Source organism: Callorhinus ursinus, unplaced genomic scaffold (genome assembly GCF_003265705.2).
Source record: "Callorhinus ursinus isolate GAN/ISIS: 27379988/994484 unplaced genomic scaffold, GSC_fseal_2.0 scaffold13, whole genome shotgun sequence".
Taxonomy (NCBI): Eukaryota; Metazoa; Chordata; class Mammalia; order Carnivora; family Otariidae; genus Callorhinus; species Callorhinus ursinus.
Window position 1 is genome coordinate 14,818,524 of NW_027397075.1, and position 23,460 is coordinate 14,841,983.

A 23,460-nucleotide genomic window follows, 5' to 3' on the forward strand; every position below is an offset into this window, starting at 1 on the left:
CTAATCCCCTGGGACTGTGGACATGTTATGTCACAATGCAAAGGGCCCCACAGATGTGATCCTGGATTGTCCTGGGGGCCCAGTGTCATCACAGGGGTCCTGACCAGAGGGAGGGCAGTTAGGGTCAGAGGGGGAGATATGAGCAGAGGGGCAGGGTCCCTGCTGGCTTTGAAGGTGGAATGGAGGGTCCCCGCGTCTGGAAAATGCAAGGAAGTGATTCTCCCCGGAGCCTCCAGAGCGCCTTGGGGGTTGCTTTGGACTTATGACGTCCAGGACAGCAGGATAATGCATCAGCGCTGAGCCCCTCTGTCTGGGCTCTGCAGCCACAGGACACTCCCAGCTGGAAGCATCGGCTGGACGGTGGGGTGAGGTGGTGGCCTGCAGGGCCTCCTGGCTGGGCCATGGAGTTTGGCCCTTTCTCCAAGGCAGCCTGGGCACTCAGCTCTGCCCTCTGTGGCTGGAACAAATCTCAGGGTGAGGGTGAGGCTCTCCCAGAGAGGACCCACCATGGTCACCACCCCCACCCAGGGCCCACTCCTTCCCAAGGGCACTTGTTCCCCAACCCCCCACAGGCCTACTTCTCCATCCTGGCCTCTGCCTCAGGCCCCTGGTCAGTGGAGCTGGGGCTTTGGTGGGGGTTTGGGTCCTGCAAGTGGCCCAGCGAGGAGATGTTCACTAATGCCAGTCATGGGAAGACTGTCCACAAATAGCCAGACCCTCCCTGTCTGTTTCTGCTGGCATAATCCCAATGCTTTTTTCTGCCTGACCAGAGACCAAGGAGGAAACCCCAGCCTAGGACAGAGAGTTTTAGATTCGAGGAGACATCAGAGCAGATAAAGGTTTAGCAAGAGGAAACTGGGCAGTGCAGAGTGGGGTGGGCATCTGGACAGAGGAAGCCTGAGCCTGGAGACCAGGGAGGGTGCTATTGCACTAAGTTCCAGCAGTCAATGATAGGGCCACACAAAGCACAGCCTGAGGGAGTAAAGTTGGGGGGACAGGCATGAGAGGGATTTAAGAAGCAGATGTGAGGTCTTATTAGGGGTGTGCATGAATTATCCCCATCCGTGCCACTCCTGAGTCTGAGCCATGTTCAAGAGGAACACAGGAGTCCAGTGAGTGGAGGCTGAACTCTGGCTTTTGTTACTGGCAAGGGTGGGTTGGTGGAGACACACTTTCCCAGAATCACTGTGCACACAGTCCAGCCAGGTGTTGGGTGACGAGGGCCAGGCCAAGTGACATGGGTGTCCCAAGCCCCCTCCGCTGCCCACCAGGACCCCTGGAGTGGGGCTGGGACTGATGCACTCAGGCTGCCAGGCTTGGGCCCCCGCACATGTCCCAGCACCTGCCTCCAGTCAGCTCCGGTGTGGGCCATGCCTGGCCTTACAGAGCTCAAAGCCCTCGCTGGCCCCGCCAGTCCCTGCCCCTGTGGTCAGGCCTCCGTCCCTGGAGAAGAGGCTCTGCTCTTCAGAAGGCGTGGACCTGCCTGTCCCCACGCCCCCCATATTGATCTTCCTGGGGAAAATCAATAGCCCCAATATGTCAGCTCTCAGGTGAACCAGCCCTGCCATTGGGCGCACAAGGGCTGGGTCCTCCCCGCCCATTAGCGAGACATTAGACCCCAGAGAGGTTTCTCTGTGTGCTTTGAGATAATGAAGGCCGAGGCGTTGGTTTATGCCCTGAGGGGGTGGGGGAGGGGGGCTCGGACCAGACCAGAGCCGGCAGCGCCTGCCAGCCCAGCCCCCGGCACCTGTCACCCAGCGCCCTGCCAGGGGAGTGCTGGGGTCGGGGAAGGGGGGCGTGGCTGCCTCAGGAGGAGGGTGTTGGCAAGGGCTGTGGGTTCGGGCCTGTGTCATGCGAGGGGCTTGGCTCTGGGCAGCTTGCTGTTGGAACGCAGGGGGCTCTGCGACCAGGCGTCCTGGACCCGCATCCTGGGGCCACAATGACACACCCCGGGTGATTTAATACAACAGCAAGTTCTTCTCTCAGTCTGGAGGCCAGTCTGAAGTGAAGGTGTTGGCACAGCCACCCTCCCAAGGGTCCAGGGGAGGGTCTGTTCCGGGACTCTCTCTCTCTCTCTCTTCTGGTGTTGCTGGCAATCCTCAGTGCTTCTTGGTTTGGGGCCTCTCCGCATGGCCTCCCCCATGTGTCTCTGTGTCTTTTCTCCTTCTCTTAGGAGGACACCAGTCCTTGGATTTAGGGCCCCCCAATCCCGGGTGACCTCCTTCGACCCACATCTGCAAAGACCCTATTTCCAAATAAAGTCATGTGCTAAGGTTCCAGGTGAATGTGAATGTGGAGGGACAGAGTTCAGCCCTGTATGGCAACCTAATGCATCTTATCCAGAAGGAGGGCAGACGTGCTTGGGGGGCTCCAGACGTGCTTGGCAAAGAATGGTTTCCTTTCCATCAGCCAGGATGGGAGGAGGTGTCGGGTCTATTCTGGGCTGTGTATTTTGTGTGTTCAGATGTGATTACAGAAAGGTCTTGTTTCGTCATGAGCAGTCCCGCAGTAGTCTGATACACATTTGTCCTCGGAAGTTGCTTATGCCCAACAGGAAAGACCCAGCTATGCACCAGGCCAGCTCCCAGAGGCCAGGGGCTCTCGCCCTTTTCGGACTCTATGCGACCAGGGCGCCTGGCTGGCTGTCGGTGAAGCTTCTGCCTTCAGCTCAGGTCACGATCTCTGGCTCCCTCTGCCCCTCCCCCATCCCCATCCCCCACTCATGCCTGCTCTCTTTCACTCTCTCTCAGGTAAATAAATAAAATCTTAAAAAAAAAAGACTCTACAGGACCTATGTTTTTTGTTTTTTGCATAGTGCTTTCACCTATAATGGAGACCAAGTGGCAGCAGGATTGGGGGACAGAGGGGGGTCATTTGGATACATGGATTTGCTTTTTTTTTTTTTTTTAAGATTTATGTATTTATTAGAGAGAGCATGTGTGCAAGAGAGAGAGAAGGAGCAGGAGAGGGGCAGAAAGAGAGGGAGGGAGAGAATCCTTGAGCAGACTCCCCACTGAGCAGGTCCACCCCTAAACTCAGAGGTCTTTGATTTCCATCTCCTCCAGGAAGCCCTCCAGGCTGCACACCAGGATGATTCCGCCTCACTCTCCCACAGTTTGAGTCCCCTCCTCCAGTCCGCAGCAGGGACTCCTGGGGTTGCCTGTAGGTGAGTTGGTTTGGCAGTGATTTCGGATGGGGTTCTGAGGTAGATGAGAGAAAAGCTCTCTAAAGTCTGATATACAAGGGAAGCCATTTTAGATTTCTGTATTGGGATGACTTTACATAAACTTTAAATCCAAAGCCTGACTTAAGGCCCTCCACACACCCATTGTTACATCTGTTTTGTGAATGAGTTGCCTAAGGGAAAACCCTCGTCTTTTGAGAGATCATCCACACTCCTGCTCCCTGCATTCCTCGAAGTTAAAATTCATAATTCTTGCTTAAACACTAATCTATAATCTTCTGAGCTTTTACAAGACGTAAAAAAGTATATAACTCTGTAAAAACAGTTCATTCTCCAGAACTCTTTCTTCCCAGTTAAGATCTGTTTCCTGGGCAGCTCTCCTAACTCGGGTTTGAATAAAACTCTGTTTTCTTTTTATATTCGAGCGTTCTCGCTGGTACATTTGCATCGACAGGGTGGAACAGGTGGGGTGGGGCCCAGCGAGGAGGACCCGGACACACAGGTGCCTCTGTTGACACAGTAGCTCTGAACACAGTCCTGGGCTGGGAGCTGAGCCCAGGGCATCAGGGACTGGCTTCCCAAGGTCGGCGGACTCCCAGATGTTGTTGCGCCGGGAACATCTCCAGCCTGCCACCCTCGCCCTACTTTCTGGGGAGTCCCTGGCGGGGCGGGGACGGGGCGAGACACAGAACCGGTCTGGTGTTTCTCCGGGAAGCAGGTACAGGAGAGAGGCGCTCCAGAGATAAAGATGCTGAATTAGGGAGGCAGCACATCAGAGTTCACAAGGTGGCCTCGTGATCTGATTTTGTCACCAGTCACCCCCCTACACACACACACATCCCCACGACGTCTGTGATGATGCCTGGACGCCCTGCGTGGTCTTCTGACGGGAAAGATCAGCCACACCAAGGCCAGTCCGCCCTGAGAACAAAAGCTCCAGCAGCTTTCCCACCGGGCGGAGTACAAAACCCCGGGACAGCCCGAAGGACAACCCCCAGCCTGATTCGGGAAGGCGGGCGGGAAGGTGCCCCAAGAGGCAGCGCTCTGGGCCCCGCGCACGCGGGCACGTGTTCCGCGGGCCCCGGGCGAGCAGGCCGGCCGCGCGGGGAGCGCCGTGAGCTTGCCCTGCGGCGCCAGCTGACGGACCGCGGCCGGGAGGCCGAGCACTGCGCCGAAACGCCGCCACACAAACGGTCTGGGGCTAGACGCAGCTCTGGGTGCGCTGCACGGAGCAACGCAGAGCACCAGGACGTGGGCGAGGACCTGCGGTGACGCAGCCGCACGGGTCCCGGGGTTGCACCTGCACCGCGGGAAGGGTGCGGGGTGCGTGGGGGTCAGGGTGACGATCTTGCTCCAGCCGGGCCCTGCACCCAAGGCCCTCACGGCTCCTTCCTCTTCGGGCTGGGAGCGAACTACACTTCCCGGCATGCCCTGGCGGCCTACCGAGGGTGACTGGCTGCGACGGAAGACACCGCCTGAGAGTGCGCGTCATTTCCGTCGCGCGAGTGGACCCACGTTCTGTAGTCGTGAACGGAGGCCTCGAACGGCGTCCGGCTTCCGGTTTCGCGCATCGGAAGTGACGCAAACAGGCCGCGCCCGGGCGCCGAGTGTGGAGGTCTAGTCGCGATGCGCGGCGTCTTGTGTGTGCCGGCGGCTGGGTGAGCTGTGCGGCTTCTCGGAGGGGCCGAGGGTGGGAGCCACTGACGGGCGCGCTCACGGCTGTCTCTCTTCTAGGGCCGTCCGGGCGTTTAGGTTCGTGCGCTGGGCTTCCCGAAACCAGCCGCCGCCCGGTGGCCGGGCTCAGGCTCCGCCCGCGGCCGAGGAAGAGGACGACCCTGACCGTCCCATTCACTTCTCCTCCAGCAGAGCCCACCCGTCCTGCTGGACGGTGCAACATTCCCTGGGAAAGGAGCAGCAACGGCCCTGGTGGAGGGTGTTGCCCTTCAGCCTCTCCCTCACGGTTCTGGTCATCTGGTGCTTCTTTAGGCAGGAGACCGGCGCGGACCGGTGGTTGAAACAGGTGTTGGGAGAAGAGGAGGCGGAGCCCGGCGATGGTTCGCAGGAGGCTGGGGCTCCGGCTTCCCACCAGGCGAGAACGTAGCGGGCTGCTCGCGGAGGCTAGCGGCGAGGGGACAGGCAGCCGCCCTGATGCTTTTGCCATCGCGTTTGGCCGTTTCTGCCGTGGTTATGCGCGTCCCCGGAGTGAAGGACTCGGCGCACCTGGCCACGCTGACGTGCGTTGAAGGCAGAGCAGAACGTTGTCACGTCGGAACCGGCTCTTTTCCGAACACTTGATGCCCAACGAATACGTCCAAAAGACATTTCATTTTCAGATCCCCAGAAAAGGTTTCGGTTGCATTGTGTGCTGTTGAATTTTTGATATGTCTTTCTACAACGTGATCATGTTTCCAAAGCAATTCTGGTGACACTTGTTTGCAGGTCATTTGCTTTCTGAGACAGAATAACTGCCAGAAAATTTAAACTTTGACTTGCAATGTACTGTAGTGCGTAGAAATTGATACTAGTTTTACAAACTGGCAATACATTTTAATTTGGTAACGTGGAATTAAGCCAATCCCTTCCCCTTTTTTGCATTTCATTAAAAAGAGGGGGGGGACTTTTAGTCCTTTCCAGTTCCTTTTTCTGTTTTTCCAGAATAGGAACTGAGGAAAGAAATCTAAATGTAAATTGTGGAATTTACAAAGGATACCAGAAATAATGAACTTTCTCAGCTCTACAAATTTTTATTTTTAGCAAGGTGACAATTTTCTGAGCAGAGTAAGATTAAGTTTTTTGTTTTTTTTTTTTCTTGACAAATTGCAGGCAGTATTTTTGGGTATCTAAATGATATGCTTTTCAAGTACCACTTAGTAAGAAACTGTTTATTCTGAATTAAATACAAGATGCACAAAAGGAAGGTTTTTATTTACTTATGCTTCTAAGTGGAAGGTTTTATCTTGGCATGTCTGTGGTGCCAAAGTTACCTGGAGGTCTCTTTCATTCAGGTGTTGGAAGGCTGCTGGTTACCTGCCAGCATACTGGCTTCCGGAAGGGTCTCTATGCCGGAGTACTCTCAGTGTCCCGCCCACCTGGGTAAATTAGGCTCGTTATAGAAGTGGAACGATACAAGTATGTTCATTATTTAAACACAGGTCAAGATTTGGAAAGACTGACCTAATTGTATCTCAGGCTGCATTGTTATCCCAGCGGGAACAAAGAAGTAAGCCGTCCTTTCCCTAACCTGGCATGGTTGTTAATCTGTTTCATTGTGAACTATTTTGTTTGAGCAAGTCATTCAAACCTGAACCCTTCCTTTTCTCTCCCTAGTTCCTGCAGGGGAAAAAAAGTCAGACCTAATGAAAAGACTTTTTGGGTTTTTTTGTTTGTTTGTTTTTTAAGATTTTATTTATTTATTCATGAGAGGCAGAGGGAGAGAGAGTGGGAGAGGCAGAGGGAGAAGCAGGCTCCCCATGGAGCAGGGAGCCGGATGCTGGGCTCTATCCCAGGACCCAGAATTACAACCTGAGCTGAAGACAGACACTTAACCAGCTGAGCCACCCAGGCACCCCAAGAATTTTTGTTTTAATTAAAATTCTCATATGACAGAAGCAATGTGATTTATCTGGAAAAGTTAGATACTGTAATAAGCAAAAGGAAGAGAATCAGAAACATTAAAAATCTCACACCTAGAGCTAACCACTGTGAAAACTTTGTTGTTTACCTTTCCAGATGTTTTGTGTGTATATAAATACACAGCTTTTCAAAACACAAGGGTGGGTAGTACTGTTTTTGATGATACATCGTGTACCACATGGGAACAAATCCTGAGTATCTCCAGGGCAGCCGCCAGCGAGGGGTGTTCTGGTTCCGGACTTCACACCCCAGACACGGGTGGGCCTTGTCATGAGCAAACGGAAGACCAAGGCCAGCTCCTGACCTGGGCTTTTCAAAGGCGCAGGGGCAGAGCAGGTGGACAGGTAAACTGTTATGTAAAGCCTTTTATTATTTAACTGTTTTTGTCCTTGCCCAGCCACACTTCTTCAAGGGCTTGTCTTGCTGCAGGTCACCAGCGTTGTGGGTTTCTGTTCAGAAAATGTCCGCCCACTCCATGGGCTCTGCCTTATTTTAATTTGCTTAAGAAAATTTTTAACTACCAGCCAGGTTGAACATTTTAAAAAATGTCTCATGCCATATATTTACAAAACAGTGTGCTCTGGGCCTAGGTTCTCCCTCCTGAAGTGCACACCCTCCTTCCTCCGGGGTCACCTGGGCAGGACCCTGCTGCTGCTGCTGCTTGCTTCCGGGAGTGCCCCACCCCCTGTGCGTCCCCACGCACCCTGCTGGTGACGGGAGGGGCGTGTGACTCCCCCTTGACTGTGAGCTTTTTGGGTTATTTTTTAAAATCAGCGTTCTTGATACAAAATTCACATGCTATTCGATTCACCCACTTAAAGTATATAATGAAAATAATGTTTTCATATATTCACTTGGAGCAGCTATGACCACAATCTAATTTGGGGACCTGTTCGCACTCCTTAAAGCTGGGTAGCCATAAGCAGTGGCGCATGGCCCCCCACATCTCCCACACCCACCCCTAAGCAACTGAGTCCATTCCTTGCAGCTCCGCACCCAGCCCGGGGGTTAGAGTCGATGAATGAGTGGAGTGCGAGTGTGAGCAGCCAGCCTGCTGTCTCCACGCGGGGGACCTGCTCCGGGTCGCGCAGGGCGCTGAGGGGTGGGCCGGAGTCCGCCTGAGCGCCGGCTGGGATGAACGTGGACGAGGGGAGCCCGTGTTGGCGGGGGCGGCGCCCTCGGGGCGTGTTCCTGCCAAGCCGGACGCTGGACTCGATCGCCAGGCGGGTCTGGGGTCAGCCGCGCGCCGGTGGGGGCGGGGCGGGGCGGGGCGGGGGCGGGGCTGGCGGGCGGGGGCGCGGGGGGCTTGGCGCGGGGGGAGATCCGGAGGGGCGGGGGCGGGCCCGCCTGGCGCATGCGCGCTGCATTGTTTTGACTGAAAATGCCGTCGGTTTCGAAAGCGGCGGCGGCGGCGCTGAGCGGGTCCCCCCCGCAGACGGAGAAGCCGACCCACTACAGGTCAGTGGCCGGGCCGGTCGCGGTGGGGACGGGAGCGGGGCGGGGGGCGGCCTCGTGCGCCCCCCGGCTCGCGCCCCGCGCCCCTGGGCCTGGGTGCCGCCGCCGGTGCGGCCTGGGGCCCCGCGCCGCCCCCCGCCCCGCGCCCGGGCTCCGGGCGGGGTGACCGCCGTCCGACGCCGTCGGCCGCCGCTTGAGGTCGAAAGGCGGCACGCAGGGTCTGGGGCGGCACCTGGGGGCGGGGGCTGAGGAGCGCGGCAGGAGGCGGGGGTCCACGCGCCTCCAGTGGGGGGTCGGGGTTTTGCGGAGAATGCGCCTGGGGTCGGGGGGCGGGCGGCCATCTGCACCCGGGGTGCCTCCGCCTGGGATCAGGGATGGCGCCAGAGCTTGGGGGTCGGGGCGTGCCTGGGGTCGCTGTGTCGCTCCTGAAGTTGGGGGTCGCATCAGTGGCCGAGATGGGGGATGCTGCGGACCGGGCCCGGGGAATCGCATCCGGGCTGGGGGGGGTGGGGGGACGGCCGTCTGCACTTGGAGTGGGTGGTCCCGCTTGGGGTCGGGCGTCGCACCTCGGGTCGGGATGGACCAACGCGCCTGGGCTCGGAGGGAGGGCGGCCATCTGGACTCGGGCTGCCTCTGCCCTAGGTCAGTACGCGCCTGGGGTCGCTGTGTCGCGCCTGAACTTGGAGGTCACGTCAGTGGCCGGGATGGGGGGTGCTGCGGACGAGGTCCGGAATCGTTCCCGGGCTGGGGGTGGGGTGCGGCGGCCGTCTGGACTCGGAGTGCGGGGGGGGGGCGTCGCACCTCGGATCGGAGATGGTTGCCTGCGCTTGGGGTCGGGGACTGTGCCTGGGATCCGAGGGACGCTCTGGGGATGGGGGGCGGCCGTTTGGGGTCATCTGCCCTTTAGAGTGGGGACTGCCTCTGAGTTTGGGGCACCTTGGCTTGCGGGGTCCGGTCCCCGCCCACGAGTCCCCGAGGCCGCCCGCCGGCGGCGGTGGCGGCGGAAGCGACCCGCAACGCTGTTTGTCTTTTTAGGTATCTAAAGGAGTTTAGGACAGAGCAGTGCGCCCTGTTTGTGCAGCACAAGTGCGCCCAGCACAGGCCATTTACCTGTTTCCATTGGCATTTCCTAAATCAGCGTCGGCGCAGACCGCTCCGCAGGCGGGACGGCACCTTCAACTACAGCCCGGACGTGTACTGCTCCAAGTACGACGAGGCCAGCGGCGTGTGCCCCGACGGCGACGAGTGAGTGTGTGTTGGGGCCGGGCGGGTCCCGTCTTCCCTCGGAAGCCTTCCCGCGGCCGCCGGTCGGGGGCAGGCTTTTCTCCGCCTTGAGGGCAGTGTCTCAGGGACGCCCCGTGCATGGTGCAAACCCGCTGGCCTGCCCACGTTGGACCCAGTTCCCTGCCTTCTCTGCATTAGAACCAACCCTCATAAGGTGCACCTGTTAAGTGTAGGGCCACTCTGTAGCTGTGGGTCAGAGAGTGTGCTAGAATGCTTGCTCACACTGTGTAAATCATATCTGGAACGTTTCCTTTCTTGTGGCTTATCTAACTTCTCTTTAAAAAATTGATAGGGAAGTTATCTTATTTGTAGACTGCTTTTTCTGTAGCACTCTTAAAGTTTAAGAAACTAAGGTTTTGTTTTGGTTGTATTTTTTCTTACAAGTTTCTTCATGGTGTTATGAACAGATGTATTTATTTAGCAATATGTAGACTGGGAAACAGGCAAGCACAGAGTGTGTGTTCACAGAGTGGGCAGAAGTTCGTAGCCGGAGGTTTTGCACTTTTCTCCTGGACCCTTTGAGGCAGGAGGAGGGCTGATCCATGTCTGCCTGGAAGTGGGGTAGCCTCCCTGAGCTCCAGGGCCTCCAAAAACTGCTGCTTGCTCCTCTTCTGTTCAGATCCAGTGCTGATTTGAGGGAGGTCCTTCAGGCTCCATCCCCTGATCCTTTGAAAGGAGCTGGGTCTCCAGGAATGCTCCCTTTGGAAGACCACATTCACTCTGTTGCACGGAGAGTGGAGTGATGTCTGCTGTCTTTCATTTCCTAAAGATGCTCAGGCCAGGGAGTAAACTTTTCATCCATGCGTTATCATAAACTTCATACACTTACACACTTACTGAAAGTGTAGTTGGAACATCAGATAGTTAAATAGGGTTGTTGTTAAGGCAGCTTGAAGCCTGCTGAAGAAATGTGCCCAGCTCCTCCTCCTTTAAGATGGAGTTATGCTCCTGTAGTTTTTTTTTTTTTTTTAAGATTGGGGGAGGAGCAGAGGGAGAGGGAGAAGCAGGCTCCACACTGAGCAGGGAGCCCTGTGAGGGGCTCGATCCCAGGACCCTGGGACCATGACCTGAGCTGAAGGCAGATGCCTAACAACTGAGCCACCCAGGTGCCCCTATTTAGTTGCTTCTTGAGCTGATGTTTTCTGTAAGCGGGTCTTCAGGAGGGATGTGTTTGTTAGCTGAGGCCTGGCATCAGGTCCCCCGTTTTCTTTGGCCACGTCAGTCACCCCCCTGGGCCTTGGCTCCTGAGTTACCCCGGGGTGGGGGGAGCACTGCTGCTTGACCCTGGTGCAGGGATCCAGTCACCCAGCATGTTTGACTCCGTCCTAGAGCCCAGTCAGTACAAAGGACCAACTGGCAGTATTCACTAATGCTCTTTTTTTTTTTTTTTTTAGATTTTATTTATTTATTTGACAGAGAGAGAGAGATAGCAAGAGCAGGAACACAAGCAGGGGGAGTGGGAGAGGGAGAAGCAGGCCTCCCGCGGAGCAGGGAGCCTGATGCAGGGCTCGATCCCAGGACCCTGGGATCATGACCTGAGCCGAAGGCGGACGCTTAACGACTGAGCCACCCAGGTGCCCCGACTGATGCTCTTAATGCATGTGGACAAAGCCTGTTTGCACAGCTCTTTGGGGTTCTGGAGTCTGCATGTCCTGGTATTGACTCAGTCCCTTTGCTGGGCGTTAGGATGGCAACCAGTTCTTGCAGGATGAAGCATCGGCAGTGGACACCTACCTGCACGTGGTCATTTCAGTCGGGCTCAGTAATTAAATAGCACACAGTTATTGATTACAGGAATATTAATGTGTAATCTAAATGACAGAGGTCATCATTGAGAACCAGGATGAGTGGGAGTGAGCTGCCTGTTGGCCCTTTCCTGTTGTGGGTACATCCTGTGACCCTGCATACAGTGAGAAAGTCACATGTCTGAGTAAAGATTTGTCCCTTGTCTTAAGCTTCAGCCCTTTAGGAAGTGTTTGGTGGGGAGATGTCTCCCCTGGGGATCTCTCCTTAGTCCTGCTGCACTCCATGGGAGAGGGGCTTTCTCATCCCCCACAAGTGGAACGGCCCAGAGTTTGTCCCATGGGACTACATAGTCTGGTTTATGCTGCATCGTCATGGAATTTTTTTTTTTTTTAGATTTTTTATTTATTTTCTGACAGAGAGAGACACAGTGAGGGAACACAAACGGGGAGTGGGAGAGGGAGAAGCAGGCTTCCCGTAGAGCCAGGAGCCCGATGTGGGTCTCCATCCCAGGACCCTGAGATCATGACCTGAGCCGAAGGCAGACACTTAACGACTGAGCCACCCAGGCGCCCCTGTCATGGAATTTTTAAGTAGATAGTCCCTTTCAGAGCAAGGACAGAACTTCCCTTTTATTTCAGTTCTTGGGTTCTTGAGAGTTCTGGTTGGGGCATATGTACTACCAACCTGTTATTTATAAAAGAATGAACACTACAAGAGAGCAAAAACCCTTCAGGGCTTGTCGGGTGACACAAGCATCCAGCACTGTTCTTGGCCCTGGCTGGGGGCGCCTTGTGGCTGAGCTGTGGGGCAGGACAGGACCAGAGAACCCCGGAGGGATGGCACCCCTGCTGCCACGGCCCTTCCTAGGCTGGCGGTCACCTTCTCCCCTCGCTGTCACCCCTCCTCCTGTGGCCCCCCTCCCCCACCGACACCCCTTTTACTTGGCGGGTGGTCACCCTTTACCTCTCACCATCACCCCTTCCCTCCGGGCCCCCCTTGGCCCCGTGGTGCTCCCTGTGTCCCCTCTGGGTAGACCTCCCGCTGTCATCTCCCCCTCCCCAGGGGCACCCCTGCTATGACCCCCTTTTCTCGGCGGGCGGGCCCCCCCTTTGGCGGGGGGAGAGTCTGCTCTGGCGGCCCGCGGTCCTTGCTCTCTGGGGGCGGTCCGCTCTGGCGGACACGCCCCTTCCCCGGAGCCGGCCGCGATTGGCCGTGCGGGTCACGTCCTCCAGTAGCGCGGCGGGGTCAGCTGCGCGGGGTGCGCGTTTGGAAGTCCACGGAGAGGGCAGGCGGTGCAGGAAGCCGCTTCCGAGCCTAGGGTCTGGTCCAACTCCACCAAGTCGGTGTTCCCACTTGTGAGGATCCATCTCAGGTACTTCTCAGGCTGGGCTTCAAGGAAAGCGACTCCTGTCCGGAGGGTTTTCGTGGTCCGGCCCCATCCCGAAAGCTGGTCTGAGAGAGGCATTGGGTGTGGACAGCCCCAGACCCCCCGCGGGCCCTGCTCCACCCCCTCCGCCCCGCACTCGCCAGGTCGCCGACCGCGGGGCTGGTGTGAGTGTTCGCACCTGGAACCCGCGTGTGGTGGGCCCCTCCCACTGCCCGAGAGCACGTACGCGCTCCTGGGAATGATCAGGTGCGTTCGCAGAGGCGGGCTTCCAGGGGTCTGCAGGGCCTTTCCTGGAGAACATTTTCATTGGGAAAACAATCAAGCAGCCCCCAACTATGTCGAGTACAAAGTAACCAGTCTCCTCCGCTGATCCGCCTCCTGCTCTGGCGAGTGGCCCTCCCGACCCCCAGTTACAGATTTTTTCGCTGAAGAAGAGATGGGCCCGACCCGTTCCTGTGGCCTTATATCTTCAGGGCTCCCCTGGCAGGCCAGGCTCTTCCCCCCACATCCTCCTCCTCCTCACTGCCTTTGGAGTCTGTTGGGGACACAGGCCCTGGGCCAGGTGGGCTGTTGGTGTGTGATTCCATGGGCTTTCCCCTGACCGTCCCGGTGTGCTGTGGGAGCTTGCTGGCCCAGAGCGGCTGTCCTCAGTGTCTGCTGCACCACACCTGTCTTCTGTCTGGTCTTTCCGCCAAGACCCGAGTGTCTCCGGCCTCAGCTTTCGGTGCATCTCCCTGCGGGGTAGCTGTAAGTTTCCTCCAAGCTGGTCTCACCAGGGAACTCTGCTTGGGCACTTGGGGTGGGGTGAAAGCCAAGGGCAGGTCCTAAACATTAGAGCCAAATAGCCTGTAGCCAGGGGGCTACTTACGGTCTGGAAGACACAGGCTTTTAGGGGACACATTAGCCAGCTTGAGCGGATTACATCAGGTGACTGGGTTGGCCTGGGAGAGCCCCGAAGAGCGAAGGTGCAGGGATGGAGGAGGCGACCAGGAGGCCCCTGGCACAGGGAGGTCCCACGCAGGCCGGCGGAACCTTGTGTCTTCCAGACGGGGAGTCAGCTTTGCGGTGCAGAGGGAGGAGTGACACCTGTTGCTGGTACTGATGATCCCTGTTAGGGACTAATGAGGGGTCACTGTCCTGGCTCCAAGGTCCAGAGACTGGGGGTGCAGAGTTGAGGGGATGGACGTGGTCAGCGGGTTAGCTGGCAGCCCCCCTCCCCTAGCATCCAAGAGGAGGGGCGCATGTGCGATGACAGTTGACCTTCTTCCCGGAAGCCCCACCTGCCCACCCCCCACCTCCCTGCCCCCACTTGTCTGTGGCCCACGGGTCCTCCCTTTGTTCATGTTTGTTGTCACCCATGTTCCGTGGCTGCATCCGGTTACTCAGCTTGTGCATTTTGCACCTCAGTTATTTGTGTGCTGTGTTCGGGTCTCCCCCCACGTCTGAGCCCCTTAGGCGCGGGCAGGGAGTCAGGTTGCACTTGAGCGTTCCCTAAAGCCCAGCAGCATCGACGTCACCTGGGGTCCTCCTGCAGGTGGGATCTGAGGCTCCCACCTGGATGGCAGCATCAGACCTCTGGGACTGGCCAACCCTTCCGGGGCTTCTGACGCACACCCCAGTGTGCTCCTGGCCGGTGCTGGCGCGCAGTGGGGCTGGGCTTTGGTGGGCCACCTCTGTCCCCTTTGCAGATCCATCGTGGTGAGGGCTGCCAGAGGGAGGGGTCAACTTTAGGCTCTCCTGGAGAGGTAAGGGCAGTCTTGAGCCCCCGGTCTGTTCCTCCTGCTCCCCCCTTCCTGGCTCCTGGGTTCTAGCGTGTTGGGGTTGTGCGGGTGTCCTGCATGTGCTGCTGCATCACACCCGTGATGGAACCCTGGTTGAATTGCATTGTTTGGTCACTAATCATGGCGGATGGCTTGAGAACCAAGGGGCTTACCTGAATCTGGTGCTCGGCAGAACCTAGTCACACCTGGGTACATCGTGGGTGTGGCGGGCTTCTACGAGGAAGAATCTGCATGCAGTGTTGGGCTGAGCCCTGGTTCTTTCTTGCCCCAGGGAGAGTTCTGGCTTTCCCGCTGTGTTCTGTCTGAGGCCTCCCTTCCCCTCTCAGACCTTCCAAAGGTGGAGCCGTTTTTCTCTGTTAAGAGCCCTCCAGTGTCTTGAGGTCATGCCCTGAGTGAAATCATAGTGCCTGCTCTGTGCTTGGTGCTCGATGCTCAGTGGTTGTGCTCGGTGGTCATGCTCGGTGCTCCATGCTCCGTGGTTGTGTTCGGTACTCGTTGCTTGTGGTCAGTGCTCCGTGGTAGGTGCTCCATGCTCAGGGCCAGGCAGGGGGACTGGGCTGGGCTCTGGTTGCCTTGGCAACAACACCAGAGAGGAAACCAGAGGGTGCTTAGCACTCCCCCGAGGGACCGCTAGGAAGTGAGCGAGGGCTGAGATGTGACATCGAGACATCAGGATGGGAGGTCAGGCGGGCACCTCCAGGGAGCGTGGTTGGTGCCCTTTGCAAGTGGTGTTCGGTCACGTGAAAAGCAGGGGCGGGGCCCCGTGTTCTCCCCCAGGCTGTCCAGCGTGGCTGAGCTCTCTGTGACAGCCTTGGCCACCTGGCTGCCCAAAACTGAGTCACAGACCAGTGCCGGGACATGGTGGTGTCGAGGTGTGAAAACGCTGCACGAGTGCACTTTCCTGTAGGGAGAGATCAAATCTCTCTCCTCTCTCTCTTCTCTGGTCGCAGTGGGCTTTGTCGACAATTACAGTTACACACATATGACGTGAAATGTGTCATTTTAACTGTGTTTCCTTGTGCAGGGTAGCGGCAGTGACGACTTTTACCATGTTGTGCACCCATCCCCACTGTCTGCTTCCAGATTCTTTCCAGCTGTGCACACGGGAGATGTGCCCATTCTGCACTCAGTCCCCGGGGGTCCCCGAGCTGCTCTGCCCATGCTCCCATCCCCTGTTGTTCTTTGACTTCCTAGGACTGCCTGGAGACTTCATCCTTTCGTGTCCGGCTTCTGTCACTGAGCAGAATGTCCTCGAGGTGTACATGTTGTAAAACGTGTCAGAATGTTCTTCCTTTCTAAGGCTGAGTAACATCCTGTTGTCTGGATGGGCCCCCCTTTGCTTCCCCACTCATCAGTTGATAGGCATCGGGGTTGTTTGAGGCCGAGGCTGTCGTGAATCCCGTGCTTCCGGCGTTTCTGGGTGCACCTCGGGAGCAGAACTGCCCGGCCCGCCCGCTGGCTTCTTTGGTGGTTGCTTGGTTGGTTCTGAAGGACCCGGCCTCGTGGGCATGGCGTCCTGTTTGTCTCCTTGTGCTGTGCACACCCCAGGTGCCCCAAAAGGTCTGGGGTGCTCTCTGCCAAGGTCGAACCTGCATGTCCTTATCGTAGGAGATAGGGGTTGAGTGTGAGTGGCCCCCGAGTCGTTCTCTCTGGGTCTCATCTGTGCTCCGTGTGGGGAACCTCATAGGGCAGTGAGGTGGGACTGGGCCTTACCCAAGCCTCATGTGGTGCTCCCCGGCCGTTGCTGGAGGGGACGGGCAGTGACAGGCTCCCACCTCACTCCTTGGGTGGCTCAGGGACATGGCTGGCTCAGACTCCTTTTCCTTGCTCTTCTCTGTCTGTGGCTCTTGTCTAGAGGGACTGACCGACCTTGAGGTAGGCTCGGGGACCATCTCCACGTGTGCTGGCCACCCCCCTGCAGCGTGAGCCCTTCGCTGCCTGGGGAGCTGCGTGGACTCCCCTAGGAGTGAGTGGCTTGGCACCTGCACATGACCCTGCCCATCCCCCTGTATCTGCTTCTCTCTTGTCCCACTGCCGTCCCCCTCTAGCCAGGTCCAGGCCCCTCCTTCCCTTGAGGGGTCCCCAGAAGTCCCTGGGTGGGACGGGAGTGACCATCAGCCCCTCATCTGATAACACTTGTCAGGAACAGTGAAGGCACAGCTTTATCCAGGGGGGAGCCTCATTCGTCCATATTTACAACATGATGCAGGGTGATTTTCAGGGAAATTGGGTATTTTATTTTCTACCACAATGTATTGAGAGATTTGTGGGGATCTGAGTGCCCTGGGGACAGGTGCTCTGCCAGAGGTGGCAGTCCTGTGGTGAGAGCAGTTGTTTGTGGGCTGGGGCAGGTCGATGCTGAGGGTTCCTCCAGCCCCAAGGCCTCAGATGGCCCGTGTCGGCCCCTCTCCTTCCCAGGTGTCCGTACCTGCACCGGACGACTGGGGACACTGAGCGCAAGTACCACCTGCGTTACTACAAGACGGGCACGTGCATTCATGAGACGGATGCCCGGGGCCACTGCGTGAAGAACGGGCTGCACTGCGCTTTTGCTCACGGCCCGCTGGACCTGAGGCCACCCGTGTGCGACATCAGGTGCGTGGGGTGTCTGCACTCCCCTCCTGGTGCCGTGGGCGCTGCCAAGCACAGCAGCGCTTTCTCCCGGCCTTGACTTCATTCCTGACGAGATGGTTTCCTTCCTTCTGACGCGTGTGGTCGTGGGAGCTCACGGGGCTGAGCTCGAGGGAGGTGGCCAGATCCTCGCTAAACACACAACTCAGCTCTGACGGTGTTGGATTTAGGGTTGTGCCCGAGGGCTGCCCGTGCATAACCTTCTAGGTGGCTGCACAGAGTGACGGAAGCAAACGATTGTCTCCCCTTCCCGAAGGGCGGAGGCAGACACGCGGCAGAGTGGTGACCACTGTGTGGTTTGATCGTAGGGAGCTCCAGGCCCAGGAAGCCTTGCAGAACGGCCAGCTCTGTGGTGTGGATGGCATCCCTGACCTGCAGCCCGGGGTCTTGGCCAGCCAGGCCATGATTGAGAAGATCCTGGGTGAGGACCCCCGGTGGCAAGGTAACCCCGAGGCCGCCACGGAGGGGGGCAGGGGGCATTCGTCTCTGCAAAATGACCACAGAGTGGACGTCACCCCCTTCATTCAGAGACCAGATGGGGAAACTGAGTCTCCAGTTGCGTACATTACCCCCAGTCCCTCAGGTAGCGGCCGCCAAGTGGGATCTGAACCCACACGTCTGGTCCCCAAGGCTGCTCTGACCTTTACCCCAGCGTCTCCTTGGTGAGGTCAGCCACTGGCTGCCACCAGGGAGAAAATTGCGTCGCGGGCACAGTTCCTTCCTGGGCTTCCTATCCCAGAGCTGGGCTGAGGTGGGGTTTGGCTTTTTCATTAGTAGATTTTATTTTGGGGGCTCTCTAGATTTACGGAAAAGTTGCAGATAGTACCGAGTTCCCACGTTCCCCCCCCCCTTTCCATGTTATAAACACCTGCACTGACCTGATATGTTTGTTACAATCAAGGAACCAAGATGGATACTTTATCACTAAGTACTGAGCACAGTTTCCCTCAGGGCTCCCGGTGGCCTGGGGTGGGGGGTGGGCTTGGACAAGTCAGTCTTGTGTCTGCCCTACCCTACAGGGTCCTACAGGCTGGTGCCACTGCCCCAGCCCCTGGTGACCCCTGGCCCTTTACGCCATCGTTCTGTTCCATGGCTTTTCCTTTTCCAGAATGTCATGTAGTTGGAATCATCCAGGATGTAGATTTTCAGACGGGCTTCTTTCCTCTAGAGCCGCATCGTCCTGGCTTGCTAGCACATGTCTTCTCCTCACTTACAGCCCACTGTTGGGATGGACCACCGTTCCTTTGTCCGTCGCCTCCTGAAGGACTTTGGGGTCATAGGCTGTGTTTTGGTTGCCTTCTGCCGTGAGTGTGGGTTGTGTGTGCTTCGGGTGTATGTTTGCACGCCTGGGTGTGTGCACACCACGTCCTCACCGCCCCAGGAGCTGGGACTGCGTGCTCGCAGGAGACTTTCTGGATGCCTGGCCTTCATGTTTACTTTGCAGCTTTGAAGGCATCGAGGAGCCTGTGTCTCCTGGTTGCTGTGAACAGCTCATTTCTGCCTGTTTCATGGCACTTGGTAGGATTTTGTGTCTACCGGGCAAGCGGTCAATACTTGGGAATCAATATTCTATAATTTTTATCTTCTTAAAGTCGGCCTTTTTGTTCCTTAAACCCCTTTTGTTCTCTCCACACCCTCCTATGTGGTTTACCTTTCTTGTTTTTTGATGATGTATTTGAAATTGAATTTGGTGCGGCTGGACTTGGAGACGTTTCTTAAGGGCCATGTGGCGTGGCTCTGGGCTCTTGGGCTGGGCTGTCCCTCCCACTGCTGCTCTCTGTCCCTCAGCGTGGAGCTCAGCACTGTCCGTTATTAACCAGCCCAAGAGTGGTATGATTTTTAGGAATATCCTCTCATTGGTTTCTGCTTTTAAATGACCCCAGTGGTTTTTTGGCTTGTTTTTGCTTTGAGATAAAGTTCAAAGAGCATGAAATTAATCATTTAAAAAACAGACCTATTTTGGGGGTAGTTTTAGGTTCCACTGATGGGAAAGTACGGAGGGTTCCCACATACCCTGTGACTCCACGTGCTCTCCTTTCCCGCCGCTGTGGGCCATGTGTCCCCACCTGCGAGCCGGCAAGGACTGCATGCCCTTACCACCCAACGTCCATTGTTTACATCAGGATTAAAGTGTCCGTTTCAGGGGTTTTCAGTATGTTTGGGGTCATGCAGCCCTCTTGGGAGCTAGTTTGAGACTCTGGCCCCCACGGTCAGCCCCACCCTCTCCCCCGCTGCACTTTGTCCTTTCTGTCTGTGGATCTGCCGCGCACACCTTTCCTGTGGTGGAATCACACGGTCGCTAGACTCCTGTGTCTGGCCTGTCCCCGATCAGCAGGTTCTTGAGTTCATCTGGTTTGTAGCAGGTGTGCGTGGCCGTGGGGCAGACACAGTGTTATCCGTCTACGGATACTGGGGATGCTTCTCGCTCTGGCCATGTGAGCATGTGTACACGTTCCCACATGTACCCCTGTTTTTCAGACACTAACTTCGTGCTGGGCAGCTACAAGACGGAGCAGTGCCCAAAGCCCCCGCGCCTGTGTCGCCAGGGCTATGCGTGTCCGCACTACCACAACAGCCGGGACCGACGGCGAAACCCCAGGAGGTTCCAGTACAGGTGAGCCCCTGGGGCGCCGGGCCCGTCCCAGCCTGAGCCCTGCCGTCGTCTTGCATGGATTCGATGCTGCCTCATGTGCCCGAGAGCGCCCGCGCTTGTGGCGAGCTGGTCCGCGACAGCCAGGGTCCTCTCTCCGTGTTGTTTCAGGGCTGAGGGGCAGGGAGCTGCACATTCATAGCCTCCAGGTGTTATTCACCGGAGGTCAGGTGGAGAAGATAAGACAAATTTACCGTGTATTGAAGGGTTAGAAGACGTGCTAGATAATAGTAAAATCTTATTTCCTCCTGCTGTTAATTTTTTCCGTAAATCCAAAGAAATGAGAATAACACTGCCAGTAAGTCCACGAAGAAAGAGGATTTGGGTTGGGTTTTCACACTGTAGGATCAAACATCTCAGATTTGAGGGAGTGTGCAGCGTGCGAGGCTGGGCCCGGCCTCCCATCTCCCCAGCTGCTTCCCCGACATGCTCCACATGTCAGCATGGGGGGCTCTGACTCAGATTTACTTTATGTTTTGTGGAAAATAAAAATAGGCCTCCTGAGTCCCTGTCTGGGTTTAGGTGGTGCTCAGCCTGCTTTTGCGTGTCCTGGTAAGGAAAGAGGTGTGCGTCCGGGGCCGCGCGCGCCATCCTGCTTGCGAGGGGAGCCCCGTGACAGCTGGACAGACGGGCAGCCCCAGGCATGCAGGAAGGACGCCTGCTCTGTGTTCTTGGTGACCCCGCCCCGTCCCCCCAGGTCCACCCCGTGTCCCAGCGTGAAGCACGGTGACGAGTGGGGCGAGCCTGCAAGGTGTGACAGCGGGGACAGCTGTCAGTACTGCCATTCCCGCGCGGAGCAGCAGTTCCACCCCGAGGTAGGAGCCTGTCAGCCACGGGAGCCACAGCCCCCCTCCCAGCCTGTGCGAGCGTGGGTCTCCTGTGTCTGGGCTCCCCGGGGACCACCCACAGGTCCGTGACTTGATAGAAGGACCCACAGAGCTCAGCAGTGCTGTGGTGTCCACAGTTAGGGTTGTTACGGGATGCAGGCCGAAATCGGCCGAGGGCGGGGTCCCGAGGGGGGCGGGATCCCTGGGAGACAGGCACCGATGCCCAGCTGTGTCCTCCAGTGGGTCATGTGGACAGCGCCCACTTCTTCCAGCAGTGATGTGTCACCAACCAGGGAAGCCCCCCTGGCCCTTAGTGTCTAGGGTTTTTATCAGGGGTCATGTGTACATGGCTGACCTTGGTCTCTAGCCCTCCAGTGGCTGAGCTGACACTGCATGGCCCAGAGCCGCCACCATAAGTCATGTTGTTACTGTCTCATGTGGCCCATGACCAGGTAAACGGAGACACTTCCCGGGCAGGACTTTCCAGGGGCTCAGAGGTCGCCCCCCACCCCCCAGGAGCCAGTGAAGGCCAGTCCTTGGGAATGTGCGGGGTATGGTCAGCTGAAGCTGAGCTAAGCAGCGCACACTTAGATTTGTGTTAAAAACAAACCAGCAGGGGCGCCTGGGTGACTTGGTCAGCTGAGTGTCCAGCTCTTGATTTCAGCTTGGCTCTTGATCTCAGGGTTGTGAGATCAAATCCTGCCTTGGGGGTCTGCGCTTAGCAGGGAGTCTGCTTGAGATCCTCTCTACCTCTTCTCCTGCTTCCGTGCTCACTCTATCTCTTAAATAAACAAATAAATAAATAAATCTTTAAAAAACAAACAAAACCAGGTGCCTGGGTGGCTCAGTCAGTTAGGCGTCTGCCTTTGGCTCAGGTCATGATCCCAGGGTCCTGGAATCGAGCCCCGCATCAGGCTCACTGCTCAGTGGGGAGTCTGCTTCTCCCTCTGCCCCAATCCCTTGCTTGTGCTCTCTCTGTCAAATAACTTTTTAAAAAACAAGTAGAATGCCAGCAAATCAGCCCCCCTCTGGGGGTGGGACAGTGTGGGGACCAGGGCCAGGCTTCCTGCCAGGAGGGCAGGCAGGGAGGGTGGGATGTGCCGATCCCTGTGAACCAAGCTTGCTTGCAGGAGGGGGGCCGTGTGGGGAGAGCAGGGGGCAGGGGTGGAGCAGTCAAGTCGGAAAGCATGAAATGGGGACCTGTCAGTGCCCAGGCCAGGTGATGGGCCTGGGCAGAGGGTTGCTCTGTGGCCTGTGCTGGCCCATCAGGAGCGAGACTCGTCCTTTTCTGGCTGAGGGCTGCTCCTGGACCGGGGTCCTTGCAGCCCCAGTGAAGGAGGGCGAAGAGCCCGGGGGAGTGGCATTTGTGGGGGAAGGGAGGCGGGAGGCCTGGGAAGCCTTCCGAGGGTGTCGATTGGGATCTGGCAGGGGTGCGGAGGGGCCTGGGGTCTGTTCCTTGAGGGTCCTGGTGAGCTGGCGGCCAGAACCAAGTGTCATTGGCACCATGAGAGTATTTTTGACCCAAGTGTAGTGGATCAGGGCTGGCTGTGGAGCTCACACATGTACTTGTGTCAGGGGCATTGCTTGAGTGCCTGCTGTATACCGAGCCCTGAATTGGGTGCCTTTTCAGGAAACGCCAAGTGGTCAGTTGACTCCGTGTGATTTCAAGGACAGTGCAACCTGCTCTGTGGAAGGCAGGGGATTGTGGACTACGGTGTGTGAGGCACAGGCCGCGTGCCCACCCCCTTCTCAGGAAACCCCACTGAGATTTGGAGTAGGGCCCTCTGCACTGTGACGCAGTAGCTCCTGGCTTCCTGCAGAAACCCGTTCCCAGCCGTCGAGCGGGGAGCCCGACTCTCAGATCATGACCTGAGCCGAAACCCAGAGTCGGACGCTTTACCAACGAGCCACCCAGGCGCCTCTGTTTCATTTTTAAACTGTATCGATTTTATTGTTTTACTTTTCGTTTCTTAGATCTACAAGTCCACCAAGTGCAACGACATGCGCCAAACCGGTTACTGCCCGCGGGGTCCCTTCTGCGCTTTCGCACACGTGGACAGTGAGTGCCCGATGCCTGCCGGTTGTCTGCAGCAGGAGGGGAGCCGGCAGCCCCTGGCATGCCTTCCAGGGCACGTCAGGCCAGCCCCCCGCCCCAGTCAAAGGCCGCCCTGCCCTGCGGGGCCCAGGCTTCTGGCTCAGTGATGACAGTCGCAAACTCCAGCTTCCCCTTCTGCTTTTCATTTTAACGGAGAGGTTGGCTAGTCTTGTTGCAATTTCCTGTCTTTGTCGTGGCACTGCCGCTGCCCCCTCCTCCCTCCCGTCGCTTCGGAAGACTGTTGTCGCCAGGCCTCCCTCCCTCCATCGCATGGGGGCTCCCGGGACCGGGTCACCCTGCATACAGCTCTGTTTCCAGCCCGCGGTCATTCAAAGCCCTCTGCCTCCCTTTCTTGACAGAGAGCCTTGGGATGGCCAATGGCTGGGGCTGCCGAGACCTGGCCCCCACCCCCACCAGCAGCTCCACGGCCAGCAGCGGCCAGCCCGCACACGTAAGTGGACAGCACCTGAGGCATGAGCACTTAGGGACACGGACGGAGGTGGTCTGCCTGTGGGGTTGGCGGCTCTTTCTAGAAGTCCGTGGCGGGCTTCTGGCCTGGGCGGGCTGACCCAGCTTCTCCAGACACGCACGCTTCGGCCACGCAGGACAGTGGTGTCGGGCTAAGCGTCAAGATGGGGCCCCAAGTTTGGGTGGGGCTCCTCATGGGTAGACAGCCGTGGCAGGAGGGGAGGTGTCCTGGCAGGGTTGGTCCCTTGATAGCGGCCAGGACGGCGGCCCCCAGCGCTGCAGGTTTGCTTCGGGCACAGAGAGGTTTGGGGCACTCACA

The 23,460-nt window shown here is 57.5% G+C and overlaps 2 protein-coding genes across 8 annotated transcripts in view; both read left to right on the top strand.

The window, feature by feature from the left end:
* The first annotated feature begins 4,696 nt into the window (after positions 1 to 4,696).
* Positions 4,697 to 6,955, top strand: UQCC4 (ubiquinol-cytochrome c reductase complex assembly factor 4). The gene is made up of 2 exons (XM_025877295.2): positions 4,697 to 4,842; positions 4,919 to 6,955. The coding sequence occupies exons 1-2, from the start codon at positions 4,811 to 4,813 to the stop codon at positions 5,283 to 5,285; spliced, it is 399 nt and encodes a 132-aa protein (XP_025733080.1). The 5' UTR covers positions 4,697 to 4,810; the 3' UTR covers positions 5,286 to 6,955.
* A 1,204-nt stretch (positions 6,956 to 8,159) lies between these two features.
* The window catches only part of UNKL (unk like zinc finger), a 34,944-nt gene continuing 19,643 nt past the window's right edge, over positions 8,160 to 23,460 (top strand). For 5 of the 7 annotated variants that reach the window (XR_012380492.1, XM_073899740.1, XM_073899745.1 and 2 more), the window contains exons 1-8: positions 8,162 to 8,275; positions 9,308 to 9,517; positions 16,889 to 17,065; positions 17,410 to 17,543; positions 19,580 to 19,715; positions 20,449 to 20,566; positions 22,553 to 22,637; positions 23,033 to 23,124. Coding sequence is in view for 6 of the 7 variants with exons in the window: in XM_073899740.1 (XP_073755841.1) it covers positions 8,199 to 8,275; positions 9,308 to 9,517; positions 16,889 to 17,065; positions 17,410 to 17,543; positions 19,580 to 19,715; positions 20,449 to 20,566; positions 22,553 to 22,637; positions 23,033 to 23,124 (1,029 nt within the window). In the remaining variant the exon portion in view is untranslated. Of the gene's footprint in view, positions 8,276 to 9,307; positions 9,518 to 16,888; positions 17,066 to 17,409; positions 17,544 to 19,579; positions 19,716 to 20,448; positions 20,567 to 22,552; positions 22,638 to 23,032; positions 23,125 to 23,460 lie in introns of all 7 variants that reach the window. The other 2 variants (XM_073899742.1, XM_073899739.1) reach the window with 2 other exon arrangements.

Bases quoted from the DNA above. Each gene is read 5' to 3' on its own strand.
- UQCC4 (XM_025877295.2), top strand. From the start codon at position 4,811: ATGCGCGGCGTCTTGTGTGTGCCGGCGGCTGG. The intron at 4,843-4,918 runs GTGAGCTGTGCG...TCTCTCTTCTAG, and splicing joins TTGTGTGTGCCGGCGGCTGG to GGCCGTCCGGGCGTTTAGGT.